The sequence below is a fragment of the Streptopelia decaocto genome (genome assembly GCF_964273445.1).
Source record: "Streptopelia decaocto genome assembly, chromosome: 6".
NCBI classification, from domain to species: domain Eukaryota; kingdom Metazoa; phylum Chordata; class Aves; order Columbiformes; family Columbidae; genus Streptopelia; species Streptopelia decaocto.
Genome location: NC_138660.1, coordinates 12,882,148 through 12,909,008, shown reverse-complemented (window position 1 = coordinate 12,909,008; position 26,861 = coordinate 12,882,148). Strand labels below are relative to the sequence as shown.

At 45.8% G+C, this 26,861-nt stretch overlaps 1 protein-coding gene across 11 annotated transcripts in view; it reads right to left on the bottom strand.

Annotated features, from left to right (window-relative positions):
• Positions 1-14,557: 14,557 nt before the first annotated feature.
• The window catches only part of PLD1 (phospholipase D1), a 75,706-nt gene continuing 63,402 nt past the window's right edge, over positions 14,558-26,861 (bottom strand). For 10 of the 11 annotated variants that reach the window (XM_082054979.1, XM_082054980.1, XM_082054989.1 and 7 more), the window contains 6 exons: positions 25,351-25,464; positions 24,369-24,418; positions 23,294-23,428; positions 21,163-21,316; positions 20,400-20,514; positions 14,558-19,884 (listed from right to left, as the gene is read on the bottom strand). In XM_082054979.1, the coding sequence (XP_081911105.1) occupies positions 19,660-19,884; positions 20,400-20,514; positions 21,163-21,316; positions 23,294-23,428; positions 24,369-24,418; positions 25,351-25,464 (793 nt within the window). In that variant the 3' untranslated portion in view covers positions 14,558-19,659. The remainder of the gene's footprint in view (positions 19,885-20,399; positions 20,515-21,162; positions 21,317-23,293; positions 23,429-24,368; positions 24,419-25,350; positions 25,465-26,861) is intronic. The other variant, XM_082054981.1, reaches the window with a different exon arrangement.

Below are 26,861 nucleotides of genomic sequence, written 5' to 3'. Positions count from 1 at the left end.
TGAACCCAAATTCTGGAAACGTCAGGAAGCGCTAGGGCCTGGTCTTGCTTGATGCCAAAGGAGCGGCTGTCTGTCTGCTTCACGTACTTCAGGATGCCCAGGCTGAGAAATGGCCTTTCTCCAGCTGGATCCAGATGTCAGATCTGGGTTTGTCACCTGTTCCCTCTACACTCAGGAGCCATCCTGGCCCTATTGACACCCAGGCTGTTCCTGAGTAAGAACAAGAGATTTATGCTATCTTTGGAATTGCCCAAAGCCCCTCCAAAGCCAGCAATAGCTAGGTAGAGTCAGCTTTTACTGTTTTCCTTATTTCTCTTTTTCGGATGTGGTTTCTGCCAAACCAGGTGCCATGTATAAATATATATGTATAAAAAAATCTGTTGCCTTTGAGAGAACCGTATGGAAGCTGTACTTACAACATCAACTTGTGTCAGGAGCTTACAATATGCAGATCTGGGAAGCGGAAACCCTACACATGAGTCAATTGGCAGGCGGATGGGATTTTCTTATGCTTTCTGGTTGGAAATGTGCTTCAAAAAAAAAAACGGCATATTTCATCACAAACAATCATGCGGTCGTGTGGAGGCTGTGTGCTGCAGCTGGTGCTGGAGGTGCAGCCCTGCTGGGCTGGGCTGGGAGGGACAGACGGACGAAAGGCCAGAAGGAAGTGCTGAAACCTCCCCAGGAACAGCAGGATCCACCAAGGCAGTTGCAGAAGTCAGGGCTCACTGGATAGCCTGCAGCAGAGAGACTGCATCAACAGCTTATTAATGTTATTAGTCCTGATCACAGCAGGGCTGACACAGGCTGGTGATGGGAGCAGCAGTGCCGGCATTTCGGCTTGCAGGGCTACAAGGGTGCAGCAGAATGTGGGGGTTTTTTAATTATTTTTTTTCGTAATGAACTGCTGAAGTGGCAGGTAGTGGGAGTCACCTGTTGTGGGTGAGGCACACAGGGCTGCACAGCACCCGCAGCACTGGCAGCCTGCCTGGATTTATCCCCTTTTTCCCAGCCACAAATCATCACTCTTCAATATCTTAAACAAACATTAGCCCTCACTCACATTTAAAGAGGTGAATTTGATCAAAATGCTAAACTCAATAAAATAAACACCAGTGACTGTCTCATTGCCTTTGAGTACCTTCCTGAATCTGTCATGGTGCTGGGGTGGTTTTTTTTAAATCAGATATTGTCTGTCTGTTCAAACACAGGTATTGCAATGTTTTCCTCATAGTTGCGAAGCTGGAAGCAAAAACTGCCTGGAAACTAGTAACAAACCAATGCGAGACTTCCTCCTGCTTGCATTGTTCTCAGGGAGAGAAGGGAAGAACAAACAGGATGAGAGAGGACGCTGGCATGCTCTAATGTGCTTTCCATCCAAGAATACACAGGATTATTAGTGAAACACAGAGGGATTTAAAAAAAATAATAATAGATAGATGCAAATAGATGGATTGCCCTGATCCTCAGAACGAATACAAAGTCCCAAGCTGAACTGTGATTTAATGGCAATCTATCCACTGTCTGTCAAGATGGCAAAAATGTAGAGGACCCTTTTGTTATCAATGACATAAGAAATGCAGAAAGCGGTAGCAGGAGGTGAAAAGAAAAATCCCAATGAGGGCTACTGTTCCCAGGCTGCTCAGCGGACAGGAGCAGTCTCAGGGGGACACATGCGTACAGTGATCACCCGAGGTGCTGGGGCTGCTGTACCAGCTGTGCTGGTGCTGGCCAGGCTGCAGGACATCCACAGCTGGAGCAGGAAAGTCATTCTCTGCGAGAAGCTTTTTCTACAGAAAAGTGAAGTTTTCGAGATGTTATTTTTTCTATGAGGAGATGTACATCTGTGTCTCTCTGCATACCATTTTTCTGCCAGGAGCATCTAAACAAAAATCTTGCAGTTGGAGTCACTATGACCTGAAACTGAGGACTCAGCTGTATTGGCCCAAAATATTTTGCAGTGAGTCAGCCACTCCTAGCTCAGCTCTCCACATCTCACATCAGCTCCATACCTGGCATTTCTGCTGCTGCAGAATCTAGGACCGCTTTGTGGCAAGTCATTGTCTTTTTGACATTTCATCCCCATTTGGAAGGTGGAAAAATGGGGAAATGTTGTTTGTTCCTACAGCATGGCAGTCCCTAGTTTGGTCAGTCCCAGCAAGCAATAAGCACCTAATGAGCCCAAGCTCTGCTGTTGGCAGTGGGGGGCCAATGTCAAGGTCAGTATTTTTGATTTATTAACTGACGGGCATCAACTCCCATACAAGCTATCCAGGTCATTTGACTTCTGCAGAAAACTAAACTTAATTCTCTAACAGTGCCACCACTGTTAATTATATCATGAGGGGGTATATGTAGAATGAATAAATCTAAATGACATATAAGACCTTGTCTGATTAGCAAGAACTTCAGGTGCTTTGGGCTTTGGATTGTTCTCCAAAATATTAGCAAGAAAAGGAATGAGAGAAACAAGAAAGCACATTTGGGCCCTATTTTGGGCCCTGACACATGATTTATTCCACCAGAACACGTGGGTCACTTGTGACCATTCAGCCCCATGGCTGGCGTCAGCGTAATTTTTCTGGTTCCCTAAGTCCAAGCTGGTTAACCCATGTAATGCAGTTAAAGGACTCTGCCCAAACTGAATGGAGGATGCTGAAAAATTAATACTCTGTTAAATGCATAATAATTGTTTTTTAGGCTAACATGATAATATGCAGCTGTGTTAAAAGACACTCAGAAACGAATGGCTACATGTGTCCTAACCTGCATCTATTGATCTTCTCAAATGCACTTTAGCCGATTCATTATCACTTAACTGATGGCTCATCCTTCTGCTGATGTGGGTCCCTCTCCAGGGAGAGAAATGTTTTTCCATTGCATCCTTGGAGCTGAGCAGGACTACGTGTGTGAACCCTGCTGCCAGGATTTTCCCTATAGCTATGTACAAAAAAAACCCCTCCTGTAAATAGTTAATCACTCCCTCACTTAAGCATTGTTCACCTACAAAACCCTGTAATCACTGCAATGGGGGAGTAAATAGGAAATCAGCAAGGGCTCTTTGGAATAAAACTACCTCCACAGATTCATACCCAGGGAACAGGGAGGAGCATTTAAATAGCAAAGTCCTGGGGCACTGCAGAGGAGAGGGTAGATGGGACACTTCCAGGAGCTTAACTCGCCCACTGCACTCCTCCAAGCTGCTGTTCTTCCACGATATTTGGCTTCGAGGACCACCACAGCATTTCCTTTCTGCTCCTTCCACTGCAGTTGCATTTGCCTCCTCTTGAATGCTGCTACCACGGGCCAAAGTCACCGAGGGGACAACATCCTGAAGCCTTCCCCCAGCAAGGACAGCAAGCTGCTGAAAGAAGCAGGACTGTTTGCTGTGCCCTTCACCGGTTTATGTAGATCAGGCTCGCCATCTGCCTTGCATGAGTTGAAGGAGGCTTTCGCAGGGTAGCAAGTGCCTGCACCCTTTGAAGCATGGCTGTGTTATTTACTAGAATACTGAAATTTAAATATACATTTGCAATTTTTAGGTAAAGCAGGCTTGTGTGTAATAGCATGTGTGCCTCCCTGGCAGATGCAAGCTGGCATTGATTTATTTTGTTGGTCTCCCTTCAGCCTGGCCGAAGCATCAGTCGCCTAATAAGTTGCTGATGTAGGCAATACGTTTCTGTGTTGCTATTTGGAAACATGTCACACTAGTGATGTCGGACTTTGTTTTGTCAATTAACCTCTTTCCTTTTTGCCTCTTCTGTGAAGAAAAAAAGAAATCAAAAGGCAGCCCAGCTCTTCAGGAGGGTGTCAGGTCTTGTATAGTAATTTAAAATGTGCCAATTTTGATTGTTTAGAAACCAATCAAAATCCCATTTTTTGCACTGCTTGAAGAAAACCTAACACAGGCTTTCCCCCAGCAAACCATGTTCTCACAGTCCCACAGAGGAACACTAATTTCTCTTTTCTTTGCCGAGTTCTCAAGGACAACATCAATATGTGTCAGGTCCAGAACACAGGAGCTGTGGGACCAGAGATGTTCTCCAGAACCCACCTGCCACAGCAGGAAAGTCCTCTGGGGACCTCTGCTTTACAGCCCTCTCCATGGGGCAGAACAGCTGCTCCATTTTTTCAAGTGCCTTTTATCAAAATTATTTAGCGTCCGAATATGTTTTTTGTGCTGATCAGTCTGGAGCTGAGCTACTCCAAGACAAGCAGTGTTTATATTCTCTCTTTCCCTCTTGTTTCCTGGCTTGTCTTGCAGCCCAAAGGCAGCCCAGGGCCTGGGAAACACCTGACCTGAAGCCACCCCCCCATCTGGCATTAGGCACAGATCAGTAGAACAAGAGAAACTGGCTCTATCTTTTGTCAAATGCAAATTGCTGAGAGTTAATTAAGACACATTTCAGGAACGGTGAGGTGGTTGTTTTTTTTTTTTAAATGATAATGTATCCTGAGGTGTGGGTAGGGTTTGGCATCTCTCCTCGGGAAAGGGGCTACAAAACTGGAGCTGTGCATTGCAGTTAGCAAAGGTGCTGACAACAGAGATCCCATAGGGCTTTGGTGGTGGCCAAACATACAAGGTGTTCAGAGACCTGTGAGACTGGACGCAATTCAGCTCCAAAACCTCCTTGGCATATATATTTTTCCAGATTTTTCGTTTATTTTTAACAATCAGCATCTTCACCATGGCACGTGAGTTGTGTTGTTCTGCAAAGAAGGTAGAGCTACAAAGGCACTATGCTCCTGCCTTTTTGGAAGCATGTTGAATACTTATCATTTTGCCCTGCAAAAGGCAAAAGTCTTTCATATGAAGAAAGGGAAAAAAAAAAGGGAAGATTAAACCCAGAACAGACTTTCCAAGGCAGCTATTTCAGGCTTCCCACTCATAGTCAATGACCAGAGCAAAAGCAAGCCAGAAAACAACTGGAGGTACTTAAAGCAACTTAAAGTAATCGTCTGAGTGGTGCTTAAAGTGTTGGTGTCTGAGTAGGAAGAAGACAGGGTTTGAGCCAACTGCTGTTGTCTTTCTGTGGAGGCTTTGCTCAGAGGTGTTTACTTCCTCATGCCTTCACAGAGATGTGGCAGTCTATGAAAGCACTCTTCCTGGAATTAGATTAAAATGGTTAAAAAAAAAAAAAAAAAAAAAAAGGGTTTCTAGGTCCTATCATAACACAGACTACTTTAAAAAGCTAACCCAAATGTTGACTGAGAGCAAGGCATGCTGCGTTCTTATGAAATGGATGGAGGATTTCAAAGGTGTGAGACTTTCTGACTTGCTGAAGACAGAATCATCATCAAAGCAACCAGAATTATCACTTTGCCATCTCAGAAAGGAGCTGCTTGAATCTGGACTTTAGGTATGGAAGGTCTTCTTCAGCATGCAGCTACATGTCCGGGAAGTGGATGGAGGCTGACTTCAGGTCCAGGAGATCTGTGGAGTTTAGATACTCTAATTTAGAGATCATATCAGAGAACTCTGCAGAAACAGCAGACTTCCTTCAACATCAGTTTTGTGACCCTCAAAAGCTGTTTTTCAGCCTGCAATATGGAACAGCCTTCACTTCTACAAATCCCAACTGAAGTCCTTAATGTCACCTACAGAAGGAAAAGTTTCCAAAAAGGTGAAGAGCCAGTCAAGAGCACTGGACAATATGGCCATGTCCTCATCACTGCTATTTGGCCTAAGGACTAATTACAGAACCACAGAATGTCTGGGGTTGGAAGGGACCTCTGGAGATCACGTAGTCCAACCCACCTGATAAAACAACAATTCCAGGTCAGTAGAGACCTGGAAATGAAATAACATCCAGGATGGGAAAAGCATGGTCAACACTTGGTTCAGCTCAGGGATATATAAAACAAAAGAACCCAGGTATATTTAAACACATTGATGATTCTAGTGTGAACATGTGATTTCTGAGAAACTGCCAAAACACCAGGCAGGAAACTGGGTGGTTTTGAAAATGTCTGTGAAAGGTGTGCTGCATGTGTAGTGGAATGACTCCATCTTCAGTTGAGAGAGCAGAAAAGAGTGGGCAGGTCCTTGGAATGGGGGAAAACCCTGTCCACATCTGAGCCTGCAGCCTGGGCTCGCAGGAGTAGGTTATGACAAGGAAGCCATCAGCTGGGAATTAAATAGGAAAGTCAGAAAAACCTGGGCAAGAAAGGTCAGTCTAGCCCCAAACGACAAAGAGAAGACAGAGCCCCATTTCCCCTGTGCATCAGCGCTGGAATGGGAAGGATGAACTGGAAAATTTCCTTTGAAATTCTGGCCCCTACAGGCTCAAAGCAGTCAGTGTATTAAAGAGGAAGCTTTTAAAAGTGCCGTTATATATACCCAGAGCTCTGCTACTCAACGGGTACAAGATCAGACCCTTGAAAGCACACAGCGATGAGTGCAAAGAGATGCACCAGAGGTAATGGTGACTGGAGACTGGCTCCTTGTCCATTGCTCCAGAGCTGCTGACGGCTCTGCAAGAGACTTCTCTGCAAAATTTCTCTGAAGTATTAGCTGATAAAGAAGGTTTCAGTGCTTTACACAGTGTCTTAAGAAACAAGTTAGACATATCCAAACAGCAAATCCAGTATCCTTTGTATAGGCAGGTGGTGGATTTAGCACTTTATGAGCACGCATGCTCTCGGAAGCACCAAATGATACATACGGTAAAATATGAGTTTCACAAGTGCTGTGTCTGACACAGGCTGTTTGCTGAAAGGGAATTAGCCTTTTCCTCTGCAAACCTGAGCATTAAGAGCTACCTGGCTGCTAGTCAATGGCAATTAGGCTGCAAAAAGCCCAGGTTGCTTTCGAAAATAGGACTTGAACTCCTGAAACATGCAGACCCACTTTCAGCCTTGTTTTTCCTTTCTTTTCTGTCTCTTAACATGAGCCACAGTAAGAGCTGAGATGCAGCTGACCTGAAATTATCCATTAAAAATACTGAAAAAACCTGTAAGACAACTATAAGACAACCGTTTCTTCCAGGCATGCAAAACAGCTGTGTTCACCCTTCCCAGTAGTGCCTGTGTTTTGTTTCAGGTCCCGACATTGCAGATTAAGTAATTTGGGAGCGTAATAAGTGCATCAGCCTAATACCGAGTTCAGATTAAACATGGTACCAACAGCAGTAGCTATTTAATCAGAAAGAAAAAAGCACAGAGGGTCAAAATGTCATTATCTCAGGTAACAGTGGAAAATGCCCACTTCAATTTTACCATGTAGATGCTGGGCACCTGCTAAACACACCCAGCCAGTGAAATCAGAAAGCAAGCAAAAAGCCTGTGTACCAGTAAATCCCTTATTATTATTTTTTTTCAGAGGCTAATATAATATAACAGAGGTTACAATGAACAAAAGGAAAGTGTATAAGCCCCTTCAGAAAGGATGGGCCTGGGTATTACTGTGGGGAGGGGATGGGGCCAGTTCGCTCGATTTTTTTCCCAATTCTCACTACATTCAGCACTTTTGCAGGTCATAGAACCAGGTGTCTATGGGTGACTTCTAGTTCTTATTTAAAAAGAAGTAAACAACTGCCAGTCATAGCCTTAGGAAAGCAATAGAACATGATCCTTGAGAGGGTTAAAGAAAGGAAAGTTCAGCTGACCTGAGGGTGGAGGTGACGTCATCTGTGAGGTCCCAGGTCCCATCCAGCCTGTGCGAGGAGAGCTCCCTGGCACCTCGGCTCCGGTCCAGCCTTGCTGTAGCCTTACCAGAAGTAAAATATTGGAAAAGTGGGTGAGAACTTACATTACAAATCATTAGAAACAGCCAAGATAATCTGTGGCCAGCTCCCTGAAAGGAAATCTTTAGCTAACAAATATGGTCCAGCCTTTTGAGCTGGCAGATAATGCTGAAACAGTGAATAAAATATAGCTGGATTTCAGGGAAGCAGCTGACATGGTGCCATGCTGTGGGCTGCTTCACCAGCCTAGGACCTGAGAGATGCTTTTGGAAGCAGGAAGAGGAAGGTGATGGTTTGGTTTGGTTTCCTGGAGTGTTGCAATGTGCCACACTGCAGCCCCAGCACCATGGCTATGCTGGTGCCCATGGATGGTCTTCACGGCCTGATGGGCTTTGTGCTCCTCATTGTTTTCATGCATCATCCCCATGTCCCTCTCATGACCCCACAACACATGGTTTTTCTAGAGGGACCCAGTGATGGGTCAAAGAAGATCATCCATTTACTTGTTTCTTGAAAAAAACACCCTGCACACAAGATCTCTACCCATCATGAGGAAAAATAGCATCTCCATGTTTTCAGTTGGCTCTGTCCCATGTAAGGCTATCAGATTTTCAGGGAAATGCTGTGGTTTCATGCACCTTAGCACCACAGGATCCCAGAAAGGTGCACCATGGTGCTGTGATGCAAATGCCTAATAGTGCTGCTGCTCCCACCACCACCAGTAACGCACAACAAGCAATATTAGTCTGAGTCTGTTTTGAGGGCAGGAACCTTGTGGACATGGACAACTGGATTTTGCTCCTGCTGAGAAAGTCTCTGAAATGGCATATCTTGACTCAGGGAAACTTCTTCTGCTGAGACATTTTGAATAAATTCTGCATAAACCTTTCTGATATGGTAAAAATAAAAACAATGAAATGGCAAGATACAGCATATAGACACAGCGGAAACCAAATTTGGAATGATTTAGATGATTCAGGGTTCTTTTAGGGTAAAAAACAGCTAAAGCAGCTCACCACATGCTTGCACAACCCCAGAGTTTGAAGTCAGCGCAAAGGTTTGAATGAATGATTCATTATTCCGCACACGCTCCGGCTCCTCAGCCACTCCAGCCTGTACCCAGCTGGATCTCAGGAGAAATTCCTAGAGTGTGTAATTGTGTATAATGTGATCATCCTGCAGCAGGAAATAGGTTTGTAAGCATTCTTAGCCAGTACAATTGATGTCATACAGATACGGTCTGCAAGGAAACAAAGTGGAGATATATATTGCAGCAAGTCATTTGAGAGCTAATACAGCCTTCAGGGAGACACATTTCAGACAGGGAATGTGTTTAAGCCCAAACAGGCAAGGTACACGTAGTATTTCATTTTAAAATGGCTCAGCGTGACCATGTTTGGAGGAAAGGGGAAGGTGCTGACCTGCGAGGCCCCCGCAGCAGCCCCGTCTTTGGTGCAGCCAGCAAGGCCAAATTTCAGGGTGCACCCCAGGGGCTCGGCATCCCATGGGAGTCTGGGCACCATGGAGGAGGGAGCTCGATGGGGTTATGTCCTGTAACTGCAATCTCCTTCTCCCACACAGCTGTGGCCGCAGCATCCTGCAGGACCCAGCACCCCGACTCAGGGCTTCCAGGTGCCCATGAAGGGGCACCCATCTTTTTGGGAATGAGCAGGTCAAGGCCGCAGCACCCCCTAGAGAACTGCAGCCACCCAGCCCTTGCTTTCACGGAGGATTTAGAACCATAGAATCATAGAACAGTTTGGTTTGGAAAGGACCTTCAAAGCTCATCTAATCCAACTCCCTGCTGTAAGCAGGGGCATCTTTAACCAGATCAGGTTGCTCAGAGCCCTATCCAGCCTGGCCTTGAATATCTCCAGGGACAGGCATCCACCACCTCTTTGGCCACTAAAAAGAATCTCTCTCCAGCAATGATTTGTCAGGCAAGTTTAATCCATCACCGTGCAGCAGCTCGTCTTGGGGATGGATCACTGCTGAGCTCTGTGTGTCACTGGTGGGTGGCATCAGGGCTCCAGCTTGTCCCTCTTCATGCTGGAGGGGATAGACAAGAGCTAGGGTGGAAAGGGCAAGGCAGACCAGGAGTTCCCCATCAAGCTGGGCAGCAGCACCCAGGGAAAAGTCCTCCGAGGTCCTGCCTTGCAGGGCTCTGGGTCTCCAGCTTGTCCCCAGCCGCAGCCAACATTGTCTTGATGGCAGGTTTAACCCAAACTGGAAGTCAAGTCCTAGCAGGTGTGGAGATGGACACTTCACCCCCATCATGCGGTACCTGAGGGCTGTTGGCTGCAGTTTAGTTTAGTCCGGCATCTCTCAGCTACTGGCACAGCATCCCTGCAGTCACCTTGACAGGGCGGCTGCTCTCCTTGGGCTGTGGCAGGAACAAGAGGAGTTAGGTTAATCACAGAACCATATAGTAATTTTGGTTGGAAAAGACGTTTAAGATAATTGAATCCAACCATTAACCTAACTCTGGCATTAAACCATGTCCCTAAGAACTTCATCTACACATCTTCTAAACACCTCCAGGGATGGTGACTCCACCACTGCCCTGGGCAGCCTGTTCCAATGCCTGACAACCCTTTCCATGAAGAAATTTCTCCTAATATCCAACCTGAACCTCCCCTGGTTCAACTTGAAGCCACTTCCTCTCATCCAGTCGCTTGTTAGTTGGGAGAAGAGACCAACACCCTCCATGCCACAACCGCCTTTCATGTAGTTGTAGACAGCGATAAGGTCTCCCCTCAGCCTCCTTTTCTCCAGGTTAAACAGCCCCAGATCCCTCAGCTGCTCCTCATCAAACTTGTGCTCCAGACCCTTCACCAGCTTTGTTGCCCTTCTCTGAACCCTCTCCAGCACCTCAAGGTCTTCCTTGTCATGAGGGGCCCAACACTGAACCCAGGATTCGAGGTGGAGCCTCACCAGTGCCGAGTAGAGGGGGATGTTTCCTAAAAGTGACCTATCAGTGAAATCACTCTAGTGTGACCCCAAGGGAATATACCTTAAATTCCTACATGTAATTAAGCACACAGGTTACGTACAGACAGCATAGTTCTATTACCATTACCTACTATACCCTTTCTAGTCAGTATGTGCTGGTCAACACAAAGTCCTAACAGATGCATGGGGTTCACCTGGGATTTGCTGTCCAGAAGACATGAGACATCCAATGACAAACATCCTTCAACTGCTGTACTGTGTTGGCCCATGGCCTGTGGCTGCAGCTGTCTTCATTTCTGGAATTTCCCAGTTCCACTTCTGATACTGGCCAAAATAGGGCTTCTCTGTATAAAGAAAGCAATGAACTATGCCTGAAATCAGTTCCATATACAGTATCTAGTTCATATTTCTGAAGCTACAGTGCTTTATATTTTGTTTCATAAATCATGTATCTATTTCAAGAGGAAGCATCTCTAAAATGTGAAATCCTAAAACATAAAAAAACCCAAAGTCTGAGGTCTCAAATCCATTTTACAAGCCTAAAGTAAAAAAATTGATGGTCAAACAGACTGAGTTCTCTCCTGAAGGATATGTTTTCTTTTTCTATCTTGGACATATGACAGGCACGTTCCAGCCTGTGGGGCTGGTAAGGAATGAAATAAGGACACCAATCCAGAAGAGAGAATATAAATACTTTTCTGCTTATTTTGTGAGATAAACTGGAGGAATCAGATAAACGCTGAAGGCAGCACACCAGGAGCAGGACAGAGCTCCTAAGCCGCGGGCGGGAGGGAGCCGGGAAGGTGGGTGGCTCTCCAGGTGACTGCTCAGCCTGCCTGATCCCGCTGTCCCTTCCTGGGCAGGACCTGCAGAGGGAGCAGTGTCCATCTGGAGACACCGGAGCATCTGTGTGACCTGCCTAATTTTAAACTGTGCCTTTTGCAGGAGCATATGGGAGTGTACAAGGACCTGGCAAGGAAAAGACAAGCTGAAGACCAAGGTGGTGGGATGGCACCTGCCTAGACATCATGGTGCACCTGAGGGTGCCCAATCCCTGGTGCAACCACTGCACAGCTTGGCCCTGGGGGTTTATCTAGCTAAGAGATGGATCCAGCTCATATCTTATATCCTCTTTTATCTGTCTGACTGGGACCCATCTTCTAATCGTTGCCAGTTTTTCCCACTGAGATAGTGCTATTTACACCACGTTTTGGTTGGGTTTGTCTTCGGCAGCTTAACAAACTGGGCTCAGACCAAGTTAACCAGTTATGGACGCAACTGCGTTGGTACTAAACTTTCCTGGCAGAGAATAACAGAATGTAAAAGCATCTGCGTCCTGTGGCCAGCAGTGAGTTCCAAAAACTGCCCAGGAGTTGTGACATCCCACCTCCGACATTCACTAAAAAATAGTCCTCAAAACCTGTTTATTCATCTCTTTTTTGGTAGTTTCTAATTTCCTGAATTTCTCTTGTACTCACACCATCCCCGTGTCCCCCTCTGAGCGGTGGCTTCCAGGAGGACTCCAGCACTCCTCTGCCCCATTACACACATTACCCTTGGCCCAGGGCAGGTTCCCGGTAGGGACAGATGTACGGACAGGCCATCAACAGCACAGGACACAGCTCACCAGCAGCATGCAGAGAGCTCCTCTATTTCTGCTGGGCACCGGTAATCTCCAGATAATAGAAACCTATGGTGAAGCCATGATCATGCTGTCTCCCAGGCCTCCTCTCCTTTGTCCTCAAATGGGAACGTGCAGGATGTTTAATTATCAAGACTGGGCTGAATATGGAGAGATTATTCATCACCAATTCTCAGTATAAACAGTTTCCTTTGCAGGATGATTTCTTTTTTTAAGAACTACCCCCCCCACCTTTCTCCAAATTAATTTCCATCCCAGCCGTGGGCCTCAGTAGAAAATCTTGCGATAATCATTTTGAGCTAAATATTCTGAGTAATCAATCAAAGCAGTGGAACCAATTTTGAAACTGTCACTTTTAATTTTTCCAATAAAAAAATTGAGCATTTCACTCACAGTGCTGTTGTGATTCAAGCTCTTAAAGCCTTTGCTCTACCGCATCAACGCTTCAGAAATGTACTTGAAAATCTGAAGAGCCGGCACAATTGCAGAGAAACTAAATGAGATTGATTTTTAAGCAGTGAGAAGAAATGTGTTTCTTTATGTGGCTTTAGACCTGTCTCACGAAATCTTTTCTTTCTTCCTTACTTTCCTCCTCTACAAAAATAACTAAAGAGTATTAGTAATTTCATACATGCAAAAGGCTGGCACTAATTAAAAAGTTGACACATTATGGAGAGCTGGGTGCATAAATGCATGGCTAATGAAGGCCCAAACTGCAGATCTGCCTGGTGCCGGGGTAGAGAAGAGGAATTCTCCATCCTCAGCTGCGGACACATCAGCAATGAAGAAGCTGACCTGTGAGAGGAGACGAAAAGGGATGGAGAAATCCACCCTGGCAAGAACAGGTCTATTAAATACACAGGTAATGTCACTTTGTGTTTGGGGTAGGCGTGGGCTGCATTTCTGCTCAGCAAGGAGCCATCAAATTAGAGGCTTTGTGAGCTGTTCATCAAGCAAAGGCTTTGGCTGGAGGAAAGTCAGAGGGAGTTTTGGCATCGCCTTCGCTAGAGGCAGCATGTTCCTGCATGGCTGGTGCCAGCTATAGCCCATAAACTGGTGTACAATTGTGTTTTTAATTGGCTGATGGATGAATTTGTGCCCAGTAAAAGCTTCATGTGCCTATGTGTGGGAGAGGGAAAACAGCAAAAGCAGCATCAGTGCCCTCAAATTGGGCCCCTACATCACACAGGAAAGGGAAAGGATCCTTCGTACAAACTGATACCTAAACTGTCTAGATTCAGCACCACTTAGATTGGACATTAGGAAGAAAATTTTCATGGAAAGGGTTGTCATGCACTGGAACAGGTGGCCAAGGGAAGTGGTGGAGTCACCATCCCTGGAGGTTTTAAAAGATGTGTAGACAAGGTTCTTAAGGACATGGTTTAGTGCTAGCATCAGGTTATGGTTGGTCTCAATGATCCTGAGGGTCTCTTCCAACCAAAATGACTCTATGCTTTCTAGTTTCACACTAATTTCACAGAGAAATGCTTGCATGGAGATACCACGGCTCTCCAGCACTGCCAGCACAGAAAACAACCCGTGTTGGGAAGACAGAGCCAGCACAGCCACCAGCCCCAGCTGCGCCCCACCCTGCCTGCACTCCTGCACCCAGCAGCAACCAGCGGGGGCCGCATTCCTCCTGCCCGCTGTTATCTCTGCCCACGAGACCTCGTCAGCAGGATGCAGCAAGCATGTAATTAGCTGTGAGATGCTGGAGTGGCAGCAGAAGCTGACAGTGTCAATCAGCAGCTGCCTGCCTCTTCCTAACACACCCCCGCCCTGAAGCTCCAGCTCCCTGATCTCAGTTTATTGTGTTTATCAAGGGCACAGATTGCTTCTGGAAGTTTTGAAGATGCAGAGAGCCCTTTGGCATTTGAGGAAGGAGATGAAACCTAAGAAACAGAGAAGTTAATTTGTTTTCAGTTTGCAAGAGGGCTTGGAAATGCCACTGACGCTTTATTCGTCTCTTCTCCCCCTGGAGGACAACAGTAATCGGCTTTTTCCTCTCTCGATGCTGAATTTCTTTTACCGAAAGTTAAAGGGAACAGCGTCAAGTTAATTCAATTTTGGAGACAGACCATTTTTGTCTGTGCCTTTCATAATGCTTCTGGATTATTAAAACTCTTCTAAACCAGGATTTTTTAATGTATTTATTTTATGAAATCCAATTTTCTCTTTCTGTGCTGTTTCACTCCAGCAATTTCTCTCTTCCAGGAAAACCCAAATGACTCGAATCTAGCCATTTTTATTGCGATTCTGGGTCTTTTCCCACCACATCTCAGCTACTGGGGCAGCACTGCCAGCCAATGCAAGGGCAGAACTCAGCCCACACGCAGGATGCGGCCACAGTCTCCAAAACAAGTAGAAATAAGACCAAAGCCAAATGTTTTGACATGATGATCAGTTGTATTTTCAGTCCATTAATACACATTCATTTACCAGATACAAACGGAGCGGAAAGGAAAGCGATCATTAGCAGAAACAAGGATACAAAACTCAATCCCAGCAGCCTTCACAGAAGGGATATATTCAGTGTTCACAACTGCACCATCAGAAGGTAGAGACACATGGAGACCTGGACTCACAGCCGAAGTGGAAGCTCTCCTTTTGCTGATTAGTTTAACTAGTGACACAATTTAGGAAAAAAAACCAACAACAACAACAAACAAAACAAACAAACAAATACCAAAACCAACCAAACAAAAAAACCTACAAAAAAACCCCAAAACCCACCAAAACAGAAGCAAGAAACAACACTTCCCGAAAGAAAACCCCACCAAAACCCCAAACAAAGTAACAAACAAAAGAACCCAAACCAAACAAAAAGACCACCACAACAAAAAAAGACCCCCCAAAACCCCAACAACCAACCAACCAACCATTCCCAGAACTGTGACTTTTGACACTTTTTCTCATTTCCCAAGTGTCAGGAAAGAGGTACATTTGAATTATTTACAAGGAGGAGATTTTATGAAAACACACTGGGAGGTTAAAAATAGAATAATCACAAATACTGGAAAATATAAGAAAGCAGGCATGGAAATTAAAAAAAAAAAAAAGAAGATAAACCCCAAGAGGATCATTGCATTCAGTGGTTGATGTACAGTTTGTTCAACTCTGATATACCTTACTTTTGCGTGCTCAGCTTGATTCACTGCCATGACATTAACGCTCCTGGTTTAACCCTCGATTCTGCAAAGCTCCTGGTTTCAGCAGGATCTCAGCTGTGCAGAAGTGTTTGCTTATTTGAAGCAATTTGCAGAATGAGTATCACAAAACGTGAGTGTATTCACATCTTATGGGCCACTCCAGAGATGCCAACCTCCACCCACATACCTGGTCCAGAGACCGTTTGCTTTCTTCACCTTGGCCACCACCACGTCCTTTCTGCCAGAAAAACCCATGAAGCAGCTCCACAGGTGATAGAGGTTTGTCAGTTCAGACCAGTGTGGATGTGGGTCTTTACATTCAGCAGGAGGAGGAGGAGACAGCATTAACCTAAAGGACTATTCAGACTTTCATTTCAATGTCCCCATGAATGCAGCTTCTGTGCACAGATTACAACTCCCTCCAACTCTCTTTACTACAAGTGCACAAAAGACTTTTTACACTGAAATAACAGCAGCAAACCACATCTGAGCTTGATTGTGCATGGATGTTTCCTTGGAAGGAATGAAGATATTGTAAGTTATTATTACCAGGGTCCCAGCAAGGCAAAACCTGCACTGAGGTCTCCTTCAGGGACAGCACCGGAATTGCAAAATCATGTTATGCAACCTGATCAAAAGAAAGGCTAATGGAGTATTTGGGGGTTTAATCCAGCAAAGGTCACATCATGTCAGGCAACAAATGGAGACCAAGAGAGCAGAAACTGAGCTGAGCACTTTGCATCTGCCATGGAGCATTGAAGTAGGTCTCCTACAAATTATTTTTTTGTAAAATTCTTACATATTATGACATTTTATTCCTCATTTTTTAAACCATGCATTAATTTTACAGTGAAACATTTATCCAGTCCAACTTCTATACAACAAAACACACATTTAAAAATAACAGACTATTAAAATATATAGTAAGAATTGTGAGTTCTCAAAGCGGCACTTGTTAAGGAATAAATTAAAGAAGAAAAGTGTTCTACTCGGGCTGTGTTACAAAATAAAGTCTGAGCCTGGGAGAAGTTATCCCATCTCCTATAGTGCTAACAAATAAATGCCACAAGAAACAGCTCACGTTTCTGGGTTTGCTAGTGCTTGAATCCACATCACTTGTTACAGTTCTGTATATTTGTAAGCGATCCTCTCCAGTTTGAAGGTATTAAAAATAAACACACGCTGGTATTACAGACTAAGAAGTAGTGATTGTTTAGTTGCAGAAATTACCTCTCTCAAGGTGTTCAACCTCACAGGCTTCTTAATAAAAGAAAGAAAACCCAAGGAGCCAGGTCCGAGCAGCACAGCCCAAGGGTGCAAACAAGCCTTGTGCCTTCACTGGAAGTGACTCCAGCCCCATCATCTCCTCGGGGTGTGCAGTGCTGGAGGGGATTCTGTGGCCCCACAGTCCCCTGGGGACACAGGGCTCTCCCTGCGCTGTGCCCAGGCTGCCCCACACACCTTGCTTGCATTTGAACGCTACTGAATTCCTGGTATTATGAATTAAGCACTAACACAGAGGAGGGATGTCCAACGTGGCTCCATTCCCACTGAGGGAAACCTCATCCCAGACAGAGCCAATGTGAAGCCCATCTGCTACTTTAATAACAAAAGACCTTCTTAATTAGCACTTTTTCATACAGAATCAGTGGGCAAAACCTTTCCTCTGTGGCTTTGCTGTGTTGACTGGGACCAGCAGCCATCACAGGGCGGGCTGAGTGGTGCAGAACCAGGGTGTTTTTCCCCCAAAGCAGCCTGGCAGAGGGACACTTAACACCACGGGAGTTATGAGCCCCAATAGTTAGCTACCTACCATCTTAGAAGACAATACAAGGATAATTTAACAATCACAAGAATCTTTGCTAATACGGGGATGGGGACAATAAGAGCACTTGAAAGATGAGAGGAGTCTCGCACTTCTTCACGGTTCATGTGTATGGGTGGTGGGGATGAGCGCTTCCTTTTCAGCTCTGAATACAGATCCGTCTGACTTACAATGATTTTCTGACAGGCTGTAATTGTCTAAAGTTAGCAGCTTTGTTCAAACTAAAACAGCTAAAAACATATCAGGAGATAAAAGCTCTGACGTGAAATAACAAGACACCTTTGATCTTTCTTGATTGCAAATGGTCAGGGCACATACTGCTCTGGCTCTGCTGGTTGTGAACCCAGGTTGATTTTTATTAAGGAAAAAAAAAAAAAATCAAAGGAACATACTTATCTGCTTACAGCATGCCAGCTAAAAGCATCAACCCCCTGGACCAAAGATCATCACATAAAATGCTGCACGTGCACTTCCCACAGGCCAAGCAGCACACACATGCACCGACCAGAACGGTGTGTCATTGGCAATTGCATCTGCAAAACACGAGCGTAATACAGTGGAGACTGTAGGAAGGGCAGAGACTCATGCTGCCCTGGAGGAACATCTGGGGCTGTTACTTTACTCCAGTGATGCAGCAGGTACAGAATTACCTGGTGCCTGGTTTATGGGCCTGAAAACGCAGAAGGCAAATGTCTAAAACAAGGGGCTGGCTATGTTTGTGGACAGTGAAGTGACTGGTGTGATCCTCTTCTGGTTAAAAACAGTTGAGAGTCTTGGAAGAGCCAGAAAAGGAAAAAAAGAAACTTGCTTGTGAACTGAAGTAAATACCAGTTTACCCGGTCTTTTGGCTAAGGAGACTCGGCTACTGAGTTAAACCCAGTTAGCTAAGGGATCCCCTCAGATGCAGCGGCAGCAGAGGAGCTCAGCCTCCCACTTCTCCAGATACAACTCTAATTCAGCATTTCTAATAGTCTGATGTCTTAGTGTTTGACACAGCACTGCTGACTGCCAGGGAACATCTCTTCCTGGACGTGAAATCAGGAGACACAGTCATTGCAGGAGAGAGGATGGAGTAAAGAGCCAGGACATCACCCACCACACAAGGTCCCCATCCCAGAAGCAGTAGTGTTTTGCCCAGGGATGCCGGATCAAATTGCTGCTTCACTGCACAGTGAGATGCAAAATAGCTTTGGAAACTGTCTCACAGAAACAGAAAACAGTAAAGGGCATGCTGAGTTTTACCTTGCTTGGGAAGACACGTCCTGCATGACTGAGTTCAAGATTCTGGCTGGTCTAATAGCAAAGTAGACTAAAGACAAAGCTTTGCTAACTGCTCACCTTCCCCTTTGCATTTACCCCATCTGCAAAGTGACATCTCAGCTCATTCTGAGCACAGCTTTAGCTCTGGCTAAATGGCCTTTTCCTTCTTTTAAATAGAGAGGAAGGGAATGGAAAGAAAAGTCCACCTATGTGCTGCAGTCCAGATACAGGAATGGAGGACCTAGAGCACAGAGCTTAGTCCAGCCCATACTGGCTTTCAAGTTTCTGTCCCATTACAGGCAGTGCCTCGCTGTTCTTCAGCTCCAGAGATCCAAGGCTTGAGTTTAAACCTTGATCCTCTCGGAGAAAGCCCTTATACACAGTTTGAACAAACCGGTGTGCTGCGTTTCTGCAAAGACCAGCAAACTCCTGTGATCTCTAGCTCCTCCAGCTCCACCGAGGCTGCCCTTTGCCAAGACCTAGGGAGCACCATGCTGTGCATCAGCACTAATGATTGCTCTAGTGGTGGTAGAAACAAGGTTTTTCCCCCCCCACCAAGAGGGTAGAAGAGACTGAAATGCTGATTCTGATACAAGATTGTTGGTCTGTTTCCATTTGAGAAGTGCAAGACCTACACTGGGAAAACTGCAGGACAGCCCCTGGCAGCACTCAGCAGCACTTCCCAACGTGCTGAGGGCGGACGAAGGGGTGAGATATGGGAATCCAGACAGCCAAGGTGTGGATGCCCAAAAACCTCAGGAGCACACGCAGCCCATGACTCCTGCACAGCCCCAGCACAACCACAGTACGGATGCAACCACAGAACACAGCTGGCAGCGGCAACAACTTCTGTTTCCTATCCTAGAAGTGGCCTGGATCCTTTAGGTGCTCAGAACGTGTCTTAAGAAGTAACTCCTTCAGAGGCTGAACTTCTCTTTTTCCATGACTTCCAAGTCTTTCTGCCCCTCTCCTTTGCTAGTGTTGATTTGCTTCAAGTTCCACCAAAATCCTTAAGAAAGGCACATTAGCTTGGTGAAGATCTTTTTCACCTCCTTTAGCCATAAAAAGCTTTCTGAAATCCCATATTGTTCATCAACTTGTCTCTAGAGAACCAGACTTTAAAAACATGAAGCAGTCTGCATCTTCTTAAGTCCAAACCTCCATGGGTACCATGGACTCTTTTGTTCCAACAGAGGGAAGCAAATACTCTTCCTCCAGAAAACGAAAAGGGAATTGTACTAAAAACCCACGAATCTTTTTTAATTCTTCTGCTGCTTTCACAGGATCATCATTCGCTAATTTGGGCTTGTTGATGAAATCACGCAGTTGGGTTAAATTATTCACCTGGTCACTGGGAAGGCATCGAAAAACCTGATCAAAACAGAAAGAAGTGGCATGTCAGAGTGGGGGAAATAGTGCAATGCAGAGCTCCTGAGAAAGACCAAAACATCCAGTACAAATTCCCCAGGCTGGGAGTGACTTAATTTACAGCCTGAAGAACAGAGAAGGCAGAGGTTATGTGCCTGTCTGTGACATTGTGGAGCAGGCAGAGGGGAAGCTCGAGGGATCATTCTGATCACTGCAAAAGCTCATTAGAAACAATAAGTAAAATTTACTTCTACTCCAGTTAGGCTATGGCCAGCTGGAAGCAATAAATACACTGCAGTAATCCACTGGAGCTACAGTTGATACAAATAAAAGGAAAAATCAGACCTGCAGCCATCTTGGGCTGCTGTCACACTTTGAGGATGCACAAACTGCAGTTTCTTGTTCACAGCTCTTGCATCCAACACTACTTGTTCCCTCAAAGCATCTCCAGCTCCTGGAGCTGGACCTGCTGCTGCCACATGGGATGGAGGAAGGGGAAAGGTACCACATTCTCTCACCTTATCAAAGATGGTGGCATTGCGAGCCGCCGTAGAAATCCACACTTCCTTGAAGAATTTGTCACAGACGGGATCCTGATGTTCTGGACTGAGATCTGAGCCACCAAGGACAACCCTGAGAAGAGAAGACAAAGGGACTGATGCTCATGGATGCTGTAGCACCAGGCGCTCCCCCTGCTGAGGAATGCCAGGGGAGGAAAAGTTTCCTTGGGACTTGCCAAACCCCATGTGCTCCCAGCAGCCTCCCACTCCCATCCCCTGCAATAGTCTGTCAGCCTTGACACTTGCACGAGTTTCTCCTTTTTTTTTTTCTTTCTGTGCAATAACTGTCCAGATGGGAACAAAAAAAATAAAAAAAAGAAAATGAAAAATGTCTTAATGAAAAAATGGCCGTGTTGTGGGCCAGATGGCTGCTCCAAGTGAGGAAACTTCCATTAGAAAGAGACACTGTCACCCAAAATTAAGGGAGTGTGAAAACAGGATCTGGAGGCAAAGTATCACTGTCTTGTTTATGAGCTCTCCTAGCAAAACCCTTGAGCTAAAGGATTTGTAAGTCAAGCTGCCAAGCTGAGGACAAGAGCTGTGTGAGAAAGGCTAATGCCAGGGAAACAGCAGCAAAACTCTATGCTAAGTCCAGGCCAGACAATGCTAAATCTGAGCAGGTGACAGCAGCTGCATTGGTTTGAAAGGCTGTGGGCAGGAGTAACCCTGAGCTCCGAGTCCCGTCTGCATCCCTGCACTCGGTCAGCCTCACGCAACCCACCTGAAGCAGCGCAGCCGGAGGGACTGGGCAAACTTCCCAGCGCTGTAATCCTCTCCATCCATCACTGAGGGGACGGTCTCAGTGTCCTGCACGATGATGGCGATCTCGCTGTCCCGCTTGCCCAGCATGCTGCGGTCATTGATGTTGGCAGAGCCTAGTGAGGGGAAATGCAAGCACCAGTAATGCATCACTTGCTGCAGGAGATGCTCCTGAACATTCTCCATCACTACCCACTGCCCCCAAGACTTTCCACATCCCTCTTCTTCACAGGAAACCAGCCATGGCTTTGCCAGGTAAAACCCCATCCAGAAGGGCTTCCTTAGGTAAACAGATCCTGAGAGCAGGATTTAGGGGAGGGAAAAAAAACACCTAAATTTTGCAGGCTTCAAAAGCTCCAGGCTTGGAAGAAGGTTACATCACAGCCAAGCCCAGGCCAACATTTTCAAAAGTTCATTCTCTCTGTAATTTCCCAGATGCTTTTGCTGAAGGATGACATGGCTTTCAAAGGTCTTTATGGCATTTGGTTTGGATACCACGCTAGCTGACACAGGACAGCCTCCATGGGTAAATTCACTCCTACCTTCAGTAGCACAAAGAGGGGAAATTTTTCATTTGCATTTGAGAGGTAGGGGTTTTCAGGAGGGGAAATCTAGGAAGAAGAATGCCATCTCCCTGCTGTGGGTAACCACCTCTCCAAAATGCACCACCCCATGCACATAAGGGTTTGGGTGCTGGGCTCGTGCAGTGGCTCCAGCCCTGACTCTGCACCATGGTGGGAGCTTCCCATATGTCATGCAGGGTCTGACACTCACAGCCTTGCTGGAGACCAGCTGAGGCTTTATCCCCCAAGGCTCTGTCCCATTTAGATATCAGAAGCTGAGGGGCAGGGGACACCACAGTGCTTGTTTGCTCCAGGGGAATGGCAAGATATAACCAGTGATAGGAGTCATCAGGTCATTAACCCACAGGAATGACCAAACAGCAACAACAATCTCCAGACACAGCCTCTAGCTCTGTGAGACCCTCAGGCACCAGTTAGCCATGAAGCTTTCACAGTGACTGAATTAATGCAAGGGGACCTTACACCTCCAGAGGAAAAACAAACCAAGCCCCTCTCCATCCTTTCACCTCCCTCTCCTGGTTGGTGGCCCCGTTAGCATTTTATTTCCAAGCACTGTCTCTTTCTTGGGTGAAAAAGCGATGACACTGGGTCTCTATCACCGTACCCATCACCATGGATGTACACGCTGTATAAAAGAGTCCTCAGGCTTACAAGTATATAAAACACAAATTAAAGGGCTGTTTCAGGCTCCCAGACCATTACAGTTGCTCCTGCTGCAATAATAAAACTGTCCCTGGGCAGCTCCATGTACTGGAGATGGGGTCTGACCCCTGAGAGGGGAACAGAGGAGCGAACCTAATCCCAGGTCAGCTAGGGCTACAGGCTGAATTGCTGCTGTGAAGGAGAGGAGTACTTTGAGTCTTGCAAAATCTGGTATTAAGTTATTCTCTGACAAAGTTTTCGTTGCTGATATAACAGATTGAAAAGGGTTTCTTTAAAGAAACAGGATAAAATTCTGCTTTTCTGCTGCATAGTAGCACTCTGAGCCTGAAGTCTCTTGTCTTTGTTTCGTGATCTCATAATAAATATGGTAAAAAGAAAAGAATGAAATTATATCTATTTCTTGTTATAATATATTTCCCCATTCTTAGGAAATGGAGCTGATAAATGACACATGTTGTCCAAACCTTCCAAATTTTACAGCACATTCTGTTCTTTAAGGAACAGATGACAAGTCTCACAAGTCTTCCTGCTAGAGCAGAGTTTGATACAAGACAGATGGACAATATTCCCTCCACTGGGATTCTCTTCACTGTTACACAGAGATTTAAAACCATTTTAGAAAAACAAATTAAGTGACAGCCCTCCAAATCCTTTCCTCCCTCCTACCTACCCTCCTGATGAATTTATGGTATTTTTTTAAACAGCAAAATATTTCACAAGAAAGAAATCACAACATAGAAAAGCACATGGCTCTGCAGCCTGCACTGAGCACAGGGAGGAAAAGCAAAGGGACTAATCCAGATATAATCGAGTGGTCCAAATCCCTCCTGCAAGCCCCCTGCTCACCAATTATAACGGTGTTGTCATCAGCAATAAGCAGTTTGCTGTGAACATAGATGAGCTCTGTGACTAGTTTTCCTTCCAACTCTGCGTATGTTCGAAGTCCACAGAATGATATGTAGTTTATCCACTTATCTCCAACTGAAAATTAAAAAAAGAACAAAACTGATGGGATGAGAGAGTTGGAAGACAGAAAAAGACCCTCCTTATATACAGACCCATATGAATAACAGTTCACTTTTGACATTTAAAAAAAAATAGTAATAATGGAAATAAGTTTCTTTAAAAATAGACTTTAAAAGCTGCCTGTGGGCTCTCTGTGCTGCTCTGATCTGCTGCCTGCTCAGATACTTCTACTTTGGAGAGAAATGACCCCGATCTCCCTCACACAGCACGCAAGCGTGCACAATTGATCCTAACATCTTAAAATAACTGGACTACCCAACTGTTCTTCTGCAGACCCTGCAGAAAGGAGGCTGGAAGCAGGTGTTTTGTCCATGCACAGTATGGAAAATATGTCCTAATGTACTTGCAGTTCAGATTCACCCAGAACGAATGAGGCATTATGTACACCCCCAGTATTTGTAATATGTGGGTTTTCACGGTGCTCTGATTCCCAGCAGAGCAAATCCAAGCAGGGACCCTCACAGTGAGGAAACAGCCCAGGGTGGGATTCACGGGGGAGACTGAGGGCTCATCGCTCTCAGAAGCGTGACCCGGCTCAGGACATTTTCCAAATAACACGATCCTGAGCAGCTGCAACTGCGCTGGGCTCCTCCCTGGGGTCCTCCCCTCCTCCGGATCCTGGCTGCATCCCATCCAAGTCTGACAACTGGCCATGGCTCGTGTGACCCGACAGACCTGGCCACGAGTGACAGCAGGGCAGGAGGTCGCCCACCAACCCTGCACAACTGTAGCTCACATTTCTGGGAGATGCCCTAATCCACATCTGAACTCCTCAGCCACAGCAAACCCACGTTAATAAGAAGCTGGAGAATCTGATTTACATGTTATAGCCATATCCATCAAACAGCAGCATCCCAAGACTAAGTAACGTAAAGAAGAGGAATAAAGCTCTTACCCTCTGCCTTCAGCTGGCCCAGGATTGAGTTTTCTCCTCGGCACATGGTCCTGGAAAGAAGGTAGGCAGCCGTCAGCACAACCACAACTTGAGGCAATGGCATATGCTGAGGCAGAACTGGGCGAGGTAAATCACAAACACAGATGCTTCTTAAATACCCCATGAAAGCAGAAGGAACATGGTGCTTCCAGAACACACATTCTTCCCAAATGACTGTCGACATACCAAGAACTGCTCATTTCCTAAAAGAGTTCCTACCAGTCTGTGTAGGAGCTGTGGAGCATTTTTGCCTTCTAGGGCACACCACAATGATAAACACATTATAAACAGGGCTGCTACTGTCTATACTACAGGTCTGAATGCGAAGTGACAAGAAAGAAAGTCAACACAAGCAGAACACAAGGTCAGGGAGCTTTTGCGAGTATGGGTGGGCTGGAAAAGCCACAGCTGGCATCTTGTTTAAAAACAAAACAACCACCCCCAGGCAATTTCTAAAGACCTGTGTTCCCCATGTGGAAGAAAGCTCAAGCAGAAGGGCCTGGTTAGGGAGATGTGCTGCTTTCCTTCTGCTTGCATCTCCTGTCCTGCTTGTCCTTACAGAGGTGCAGTGGGACCCCTGCAGACAAGGCAGATTTCACTCCAGAGGCAGCAGTACTCTCCACAGACTGACTGTGCCCTGGCCGTACCATAACACAGCAGTTTTCCAGTAAAGCCATCTCATCTTGGGCTGTTTTTCTTTCCTCTATACCCCGTATCCCAGTGCAGGGCCTCCCAGCACCGCTGCTGTGTTGCACATGCCCCCCAAAACACGCACCCTGGAGCAGAAGAACAGCACTGGGGAAGATGCCATTGCCTTTGCGGGGCTGATGGACAGAGCCAGGCAAAAAATCAACTGAAAAGGCTGATGTGGAGACAAAGCCCAGCTCTCCCACCCAACAGAGCGTGGCGATGGGGGGGTCTCTGACAGCCCTGCCCGCAGTACCTGTAGTTGAAGTGCATGATGGCCTGCAGTGCGTTCCCCCCACCGGTCGAGATGTCTCCTTCAAACCCAGGCAGCAGCGGGATCACCACATAGACTCGGAAACGTTTGTTTTCCCTGAAATGATAGTTTGGGGGAATATTAGGCTGCAAATGTTACAGTCTCGTACAAGGTTTTGCTTTCCCTGTGCTGACTGACTTAGTTTCCATCCAAGGCTGCTACACAAATTTTAAGGGTGCAAAAGCGTGAAGTGTATTTCCAGTTTCAGGTCTTCATCACCTGTCATCAGTACTTCGGTGAGTTCTCAGACCCTTGGGGGAGAAGGAGTAATTTACTCTCAGCAGACAACAAGAGCTAAAGGAAAAGAAACATGTTTTCACTGAAGTTCAAAGGCAGGCTAATTATTTTTCAGATTGTGTCTGCCACTATCTAAGTTTGTTCGAGCACACCAACAGCCCAGTCACATGGATACTGGTGCAGACTGGTGCGTACCACCACCCAGCAGTCCATAGCAAAGATTACAGGGCTATCACAGGCAGAAAACCAAAATCTAACCTGACATTTCCACTGCATCCTGGATTTCAGAAGTGAGAAACATCATAAAAAGTGGAAAAAGCTCTGGGCATGAGCAAAACATTGATCATTCAGGAAGGCGAGCATTTGACCAATACATCGCAGCCTACAAACACTCCATTCCACTGGAGATCCACAAACTAAACTGTACCCAAACTGTGATCTTATCCAGGATTACCCAAGCCATGACTGCAGCACTGCCTGGGGCTTTCCTTAAAGCCCACTTTAGGGTTTTCTTTGTGGACAAATGCCAGATGGATCTGCTCTGCCAGCACTTTCCAGGCATCCATGGGTGCTGGCAACTCCCTGGCCTGTGCCCAGAGGAGGAGGAAGAGGGGAAGGATGATGATGCTCCATCGAAAGATGCTGCCACTAGATGGCAAACACACTTTAAATCAGGACAAAACCATCTCAGGAGCAGCCTGAAAATGAGCCAGCCTTCAGTTTCTCTTAAAACCATTTCTTCCTCAAGCAAGTTGTGCCTGTGCATTTAAGGGCACAGGAATCATGAAGAACTGGGGTCTCATCTCACCTGGGAGGGAGACTCTGAGGACCTGGGTTTCTTTAATTTCAACCAGCACCTCCTTATAGCTGTGCTATGCACTGTAAGCTAGCTTTAGTCTGACAGCAGCCCTTAGCAACAGCTAATGAGGTCTTACCCATTCGCAACGAGCGACTTTGAAGTTAAGCCTGTTTGTATCATGAAAAGGATCTACCAACAAAAGCATCCCCAAAAGGCAGCTTGTTTGTCTAAGCCCAGTGTTTATTAAACTAGTCAAAGAGCCACCCATGGAAAAAAAAAAGGAAACCAAGAAAAGAATGTTATTAATTACATCAGTAGAAAATATTTAGTCTAGAAGAGTGAGAAGTATACAACCTTAACTAAAGAACTTATTTTACAATTAAGCATTTGTGTGTCACCTACACTCTTTTCCTGGGAC